Source organism: Alligator sinensis, unplaced genomic scaffold (genome assembly GCF_000455745.1).
Source record: "Alligator sinensis unplaced genomic scaffold, ASM45574v1 scaffold1302_1, whole genome shotgun sequence".
NCBI lineage: Eukaryota > Metazoa > Chordata > Crocodylia > Alligatoridae > Alligator > Alligator sinensis.
In genome coordinates, this window is record NW_005842612.1 from 478,727 (window position 1) to 486,783 (window position 8,057).

Below are 8,057 nucleotides of genomic sequence, written 5' to 3' on the forward strand. Positions count from 1 at the left end.
GGGAGCGGGGCCGCCGGGGCGCTCTCGTGCTCTGGGAGGGGAGCGGTGCCCGGGGCGTGAGAGCAGGGGGGTAGGAGCCCGGGCACTTGGGTTCCCCCAGCTCTGGGAGAGGACTGGGGGCTGGGGGTGTAAAGGAAGAGGGCTGAAAGCCCGGACGCCTGGGTTTGCTTCAGTCCTGGGAGGGAGAGTAGGGGATTGAGCACGGGGCCGGGAGCCCGGACCCCTGGGCTCCCCCAGCGCTGGGGGAGGCACGACGGGGAGCAGGGCCCGGACTCCGGCTTCCATGCCTGGCTCTGGCACCAGGGAAGCGCCGGATGGGTCTGGCCCAGGGCTGGGGCCACCCCAGCACCCCCTGGACAGAGCCCCTGGGGCACCCCCAGGCTGAGACACCCCCCTGCCCTCTGCAGCCGTACGGTGAGGCATCCTGGGCTGGCCTGCACCCAGGGTGCCCTCGGTCATCTGCCCATCCGCTCGTCTGTCCGTCCACCCCCACCTATCCACCCATCCATCCATCCCTCCCTCCCTGCCTCCGCCCGTCTGTCTGTGGGTCCATTCTTCCCCACACACCCTGCCCCCGCCTCTGCCCCCGCACGGGGCCTGTGCCGCCTCTCCATCCGTCTGTCCGCCCTGTTCTCTCCCTCCTCTTCCCCTGTCCATCCCTCGACACATCAGCTGCGTATCTCTCTATCGCGCCACCTTCATCCGTCCATCCGTCCCTCTCCATCCATCCGTCTCTCTGCCGTTGATCGATCGATACATTCACCTATCATCTATTTGTTCAGCCCTCCATCCATGCATCTATCTATCTATCTTTGATTATTCTATTCATCTATCCTCTGTTTTTCATCTACACATCTGTCTGTCTACCTATCTATCTACTGACCGACCTACCTACTTATCTATCTATCTATCTATCTAGGAACCTACTTATCTGCCTATTTCCTTTCACCTACCAGCCCATCCCTCCACCGACCGTCTCCCTGTCTGTCTCTCTGTCCATCCTCTGCCTATCCCCCATCTCTGTGCCTCGCCCCCTTTCACTGTGTCCATCTGTCCGCCCGGACCCCCTGTCTCTGTCCTTCTCTCCCCCACTGATCTCTGCAGGCCCTGAGTGTCCCTCGCGCTCTCCCACCCCCTGTCCTCGAACCCATCTGTTGGGGCTGGGGGATGTCTGTCCATCCATCTGCCCTTCCATCCACCCATCCAGGGGCCAAAATTGCCCCCGCTGACATGTGCCAGACACCAGCCTCAAAGTCCTGAGGGGCCTGGGAAAACCCAGGAGTCCTGGCTGGGCCCTGGAGCGGGGTGGGGGGGCTGGGCTGGCTGTCCCGCTGGGGACGGATGAGGCGGAAATCCGGGCCGCGGTCACTGGGGACAGGGCCCCGATCCAGCCCCAAGCCGGGGGGTGCAGCACTGGCTGCAGCACATGAGAGGTTAACCCCCCCCCCCATGCGCGCTCATTTGGAGGGCGAGCGCGTCCAGGGGGGGAGGCGCTGGGTATTAGGGTTGCCATGGCAACGGCAGGGATCGGGTGCGCGGCGCCGGAGCTCTGGGGCTCGTTAGAGCCGTGTTCAGAGCTGTGGGGGGAAGGGGGGAGCCTCCCGCGTCCGTGTGTCCGGCCCCGTGCGCCCCGGGCTCCGGCGGTCCCGATCCACCCCAGCCCCTTGCATGTGCCTCCCCACCCGTCTGTCTGTCCATCCGCTTCATCCTCACCCCCCGGCCATCTGTCCAGCTGTCTGTCCAGGCAACCCCCTCCCATCTGCCCACCTGTCTGTCCATACGTCCAGCGGCCCCGCAACCCCTGCCTGTCTGCCATCCGCCTGTGCACCTGTCTGTCCATCCACCCCCCGTCTGCCTCTCTGTCCATGCAGCGCGCTAGCTGCCACGTCCCTGTGCATCTGTCTGTCCGTCCCTCCACCTGTCTCTCTACCTGTCCGTGTGTCTGTCTATACATTTATCCACCTATCTATTTATCTATCATGCATCCATCCATCCCATCCATCATCCATCCGCCTATCTATCATCCATCCATCTATATGTATCATCTAGGTATCTATATATCATCCATCTATCTCTCTGTCTATATATATATCATCTATTTATCTGTGTATCTATCAATGTATCATCCATCCTATCTATCTATCTCCCACCCCCAGGCAGGGGTCTGTCTGTCCGTGCCCCCTGTATTCCTCCAGCTCCTGCCCCGACCACCCTGCCCCCCTACCCCTATGTGCCTGTGTCTGTCCACGTGTCCACCCCCACATGTACAGCCGCACTCTAGGGCAGATCTGTCCGTCCAGCTGTGTGCCACCTCTACCCGTCCCCACCATTGATTCATTCATCCATCCACCCCCGCATCGCTCCACCCATCCTTTCCCTGATGTCGGAGGGGAGTGGGGCCTGGGGGTGAGAGCGGGGCGGCCCCGGACACCTGGGTTCCCTCCAGCTCTGGGCGGGGAGTGGGGCTGGGGGGTCAGAGCAGAGGGCTGGGGATGACGGGGACTCAGGTGTCCTGCACAGGCACCTCCATCTCGCCCAGCTGAGCCAGGTTCATCTCCGGCGTTTCGGGAAGGCAGGAATCCTGCCTCCGAGGAGAGAACCCAGGTGTGCGGGCTCCCGGCCCCCCGCTCTCACCCACCAGCCCCCGCTGCCCGCCCAGGGCTGGAGGGAACCCAGGCGTCCGGGCCCCCAGCCCTGTTCCCACCTCAGGCCCCCGCTCATCCGTGGGGGGAATGAGAATGGGGGGGAAGGAGGGGCTGGGGGTGCAGCCCCCTCCCCAGCTTCTCCCTCCCCATGTGAGGGGTGTGAGTGAGCATTGCACACGCATGTGTATTGGTGCAGCTGGTGTGTGTGTAGGGGGGGAATCCCCAGGCTGGGGGGGCGAGTCATTAGCGCCCACAGGGCCATTACCTGCTAATGACTTAATTCGCCTCGTTATGAGCGTCACACGCAAGGAAGCCGAGGGGAGTGGCCGGGCTCTGGCACCAGGGAGTGGGCATGCGTGTGGGGTGTGCACATACACATGTGTGCAAGGTGGGGCCATTGTGAGACACAGAGAGGGTGAGAATTTGGGGGTCTGGAATTAATGGGGGGACCCAGGACACACAGGGGGACTGGGCATAGATGTGCATGGGTGTGCTTCTGCACGCGCGTTTTTGTGTGCGTGTGTGTGTGCACACAGTTATGAGCTGGAGGGGGGTAGGCACACTCAGCGATGTCACTATGTCAGTGCATGCCTGTGTGCATCTGTGCACACACAACAGCACCAGTTCTTGGGGCCCTGAAACCCGACAGTGCCAAAGATGCCACTGAATGGGATTCGTGGCCCCCAAACTGCCCACACCCCAGATCTGGGCCCCGACCCCCCCAGAGTCGGCTGTGTCTGTTCTGTTTGGCTGCTGGCATGTCCCACCCCAGAGCCAGCCGCATTTCAGCCCCACATCCCCAGGACCCAAGGCCCCACCCCAGAGGCTGCTGCATCTCTGTTGTACTCAGCCACTGACACCCCCCACCCCAGAGCTGGCTGCACCCCAGTGCCGGGCTTTGTACCCCCAGTCCCTGCCCCACCCCAGAGCTGGCTGCATCTGCTCTACTTGACTGCCGGCACAGCCCACCCCAGAGCCAGCCGCAGCACAGACCTGGATCCCCGGCCCTGACCCCCACTCCCAGAGCCAGCCACAGCCATGCAGGGCTCTGTCTCCCTGCCTCCCCCTGCAATCCCTGTCCTCCTGGGCTCCTGGTGCTGGGGCCTGGACACCTGGGTTCTGCACCAGGTGGCGGGCAGGTGAGAGCAGGGGGGCTGAGACCCTGGATGCCTGGGTCATCTCCTGCCCTGCTCAGTGAGATGAGGAGTCAGAGCGAAGGCGGGGGCTGGGAGCAAGGACACCTGGGTGGGGGCGGGTGGTTTGGAAGAGGGAGGATGTGGGGAGCCCGGACGCCTGGGCTCTTGCCCAGCCCCGGATACTGGCCCAGTTTATCGGTCCCCTCCACCCCAGGCCGTGCATGGGCCGGCGCTGGCGAAGCGCAGCTGCTAATGGCGATCGATCGAGGGGGGGGTGAAGCGGGGGGCTGCGGCGTGGGCATTAAATATGAATTAGCCCCCGGCCATGGGAGGCGCTGACAGGAAGGGGTGGGGCGGCGCCCGGACGCCTGGGCTCTGCCCCAGCTCAAGGGGGTGAGAGCAGGGGGCTGGGGGCCTGGACACCGGGCTTCTCTCCTTGCTCCGGACACGTTATCGTTGGCCCACTGCTCATCAAGGATATCGGCCCAGGCGCCCACCGGGGGCTGCGTGTTATTGTAGGGTGTCTCTGCTGCCTACAGCCCCGACGTCCCCCAATGCCGCCACGTGTCCAGGGCGGGGGCGTCCGGGTGGCCACAGCGCCGCGGAGCGATGGGCCTGTCTCCCCGCTCGGCCTGTGGCGTTTGTCACCGTCTCTTGCTCATCGATTGCCAACAGCCCACGGCTGCTGGCGCCGTGGGAGGGCGCTGGGTGGGGTGGGGGTCACGGCCAAGCCCCACCGTCTCTTGTTGCAGGGCTGCGAGCCCGGACGCCTGGGATCTCTCCAGCTCTGGGAGAGGAGTGGGGCTGGGGGGTCAGAGCAGGGGGGCTGGGAGCCCGGACGCCTGGGTTTGCTCCCAGCTGTGGGAGGGGAGTGGGGCTGGGGGCATGTGTGAATCTGTGTATGTGTGTCCTGACCCCCGTGCCCCTCCGCCTGTGTGTGCACGTGTGCGCGTCTCAGAGGCTGGAGGGGCATGTACCTACACATGTTAGCCCGTGTGCACCTAAGCGTGCATGTCTTGGGGCTGAGATGCATGTACCTGTGCGCGCGCACACGCGCATTTACACAGCTCATTGTGCCCAGGGTCGGCTCCCTCCATACCCGCTGTTCGGCTCATTAAGTGCTAATTGGTGCCCCAGGAGATTGCTTGGGCTCTGACGGGCGGGGGCAGTGCTGGGGGTCTCTGGCAGAGGAGGGTCTCTTTCAGCCCAGGCTTGGAAGGAGGTGGTCTCTATGGCAGGCACCTGGGCCTGGCTGGCACGTTAGCCCAGGGTTCGTTAGGAGCCTGGACTAGACCGTTGCCCCCAGAGCTGCAGGCAAGGGGGCTGCAGGCCGTCTTGAGGGGAGCCAGGGCTGAGAGCCCGGATGCCCGCGTCCTCTGCAGCTTTGGGGGCAGTGGGGCTGGGGGGCGCCGGGAGCCTGGACGCCTGGCTTTTGGTCCTGACACGCTCTGTCCCCGCAGCCGGCACGACGTACATCTTCGGGAAGGGCGGTGCGCTCATCACCTACACGTGGCCGCCCAACGACCGGCCCAGCACACGCGCCGACCGCCTGGCCGTGGGCTTCAGCACGCACCAGAAGAGCGCCGTGCTCGTGCGGGTCGACAGCGCCTCCGGCCTCGGCGACTACCTCCAGCTGCACATCGTAAGCACCCGCCTGGATGCCAGGGCTCCCCGGGGGGGCAGGGCTGGGAGACCACACACCGGGGCTCCCCTCAGCGCTGGGAGGGGAGAGCAGGACCCGGGGGTTCACTACAGTGCCGGGAGGGGAGCCTGGACACCTGGGTTCTCCCTGCCCAGCTGAGGGTATGGGGGGTCCTGGGGTGGGGCTGGGACCTGAACTCCTGGGTTCTCCCATTGCCTCAAGTGCCAGGGGAGCAGCTGGATCCCACCCCCCTTTCACTCCGGGGCTGGAAGCTAAGAACTGACCTCCCTCCTACCCCCCCCCCCACCAGTGTGTGCAGCCTGGCCCCTCCCCTTTCCTGCCCCCCACCTGACACCTTCCCAGAGGCTCAGCTCAGCTGGGCCCCAGGTGCTGGGGGGTCACTGGGCCCAGACCCCCCATACCTGAGCCAGGAGGGCGTGGAGCATCTGCAGCCCTGTAGTCCCCTTGCAGCGGCCTGAGCTTACATGCACCCCGTCATGCCCAGTCAGGTCCTTGTGCAATCGCACCAATGCTTCACATGCGCCAGGCACTAGTGCAGTGGGGTTGCACAGGCACAGTCGCACATACACCCCTGCACAGGGCAGCCCCAGCTCAACCCCCCCCCCAGGCTCAGACACCTCCTGTGCAACATGTTTGCACAATTGCAGAGGGAGCAACGCACGCCAGAGAGCACACGCGTGCATGTGCACATGCACCAACCACCATTGTGGGGCTCCTGCAGGGTGAGCGTTGGGGGTCCTTTCCCACCCCGATTCTGCTCAGCTCCCAACCGCTCTCCCCATCCCCGCCTGTGCCTCCGGAGGCCCTGGCACGGTCTCCTCTTGTCAGCTCATCCCAGCCCCAGCAGGCTAACCTGGGCTGACAGGCTGCCCGCCCTGCCCCCCCACGGGGGGTGGCCTGGCCTCCGCTTTGGGGGTTAGAGCAGGGGCCTGGCAGCCCGGACACCTGGGCTCTCTCCAGCTCTGGGAGGGCAGTGGGGGCAGGGGAGCTGGGAGCTGCAGCCCTGTCTCCCAGTGATGCTCACGAGGGCTGGCACTGGGTCACACTGAGTCCCTGCTGGCTGCCAGCATCTCTGCCTAATTAGAGCTATTAGGCTCCCATCGATGCCAGCCCCCCCTTCCTCCCCCACCACTGGAGCCATGCACAGCATCTGTCACACCCGTCAGCCCCGCGGGCCCTTCCCTGCCTTGGCGCCTGGCCTGCTTCCAGCTGTGCTTCCTCAGTAGCATTACGGTAATCGCCAGCACCCCCTCCCCCACTGCTGCCATCGGGGGTCTCCATTTTGTAATGCTGTCTATTAGTGCTATTACGGTAACAATCATATACTCAGCTTGGGGCCAGGGTCCGTGTCGTGGAGTGCACCTTATTAGAGTCATTATGGTAGCACCCCCAGGCCCGAATCGGGGTCTGTATTACAGAGTGCACTTTATTAGTGGTGTTATGGTAGCGCCCATACCCTGCTGGCCAGACTGGGGTAAGGGTCTCTGTTATGGCGTGCACTTTATTAGTGACGTTATGGGAGCCCCTTGATGGACCCCCCACCCCCCTCATAACCCACGCTGAGACTGGGGTCCCCCGTGTGGCGTGCACTGTATAAGGAGCACTTATGGTACGGTGAGGTGGGGTGGTGTCTGGTACGGCATGCATTGTATTAACAGCCTGGTGGTAGCACTTGCCAGTTGGAGATGGGGGTGTCGTTAGTGGTATTACGGTAACTCCCAAAGACAGCTGAGACCTGGGGGGGAGGACATGGAAATGTGAGTGCTTACCATTTATTAGTAGCATTATGGTAGACCGATGGTACCCCCTGGCCTGGCATCATCAGGGTCTCCCTGGTGTGTCCAGTTATTCAGTGGATTACGGTAGATCCCAGAAAGGGAAAAAGAAAAAAAGGACGGGTGGGGGTTGTGGAGAGGCTTGATGGATTTTCCTGCGCTTTCTTACTAGAATTATGGTAACACCTGGAGACAGCATGGCCCCAGGCTGTTGCGGCAGGTGCTTTACAAAGAGCATTACGGTACCTCAGAGTTTTGGGCATGCGCTTTGTCAGCAGAATTATGGTAGCTCCGGGGGGGCAGGGGGCAGGGATAGGCTGTATGACCAGCCCCCAAGACCCCGGACCCCCAGGGTCTCCCCAGGGCTGGGAGGGGGAGAGGGGGACCCCCGGGGTCTCCCCAGGGCTGGGGAGGGGACCCTGGACCCCCGGGCTCTCCCCAGGGCTGGGGGGGGGGACCCCAGACCCCCGGGCTCTCCCCGGGTCGGGCTCCCCTGGCCCCGACACCAGCCCGGGGAAGGGGAGCACGGCGGAGCACATGCAGCAGGCGGCCCGGACCCCTGGGTTCTCCCTGGTGCGAGCTGTGGCCCCGTGACAGGTGCCTTGCACACCCCCTCCATCCCTCGCACGAGCAGGCGCGCGACGCCCTTGAGCCCTCAGCTCTGCCTGCCCTGCCCCCCAAGCCATCGCACGGGGCCCTGGCGTCGCACGCGGCGCACGAGCGGGTGGGTGGGCACAGTGGGGTCCGTGGGGAGCGCTGGGGCCCGGGTCCCCAGCCCCCCGCTCCCCTCCCAGAGAGCCCAGGCGTCCGGGCTCCCGGCCCCTCTGCGCCCGTGTAA

General features: G+C 64.3%; 1 protein-coding gene across 1 annotated transcript in view; it reads left to right on the plus strand.

Annotated features, from left to right (window-relative positions):
- Positions 1 to 8,057, plus strand: part of NRXN2 (neurexin 2) — an 89,064-nt gene that overhangs the window by 65,059 nt on the left and 15,948 nt on the right. Inside the window, exon 17 of the mRNA XM_025214933.1 lies at positions 5,242 to 5,423. Coding sequence (XP_025070718.1) covers positions 5,242 to 5,423 — 182 coding nt within the window. The remainder of the gene's footprint in view (positions 1 to 5,241; positions 5,424 to 8,057) is intronic.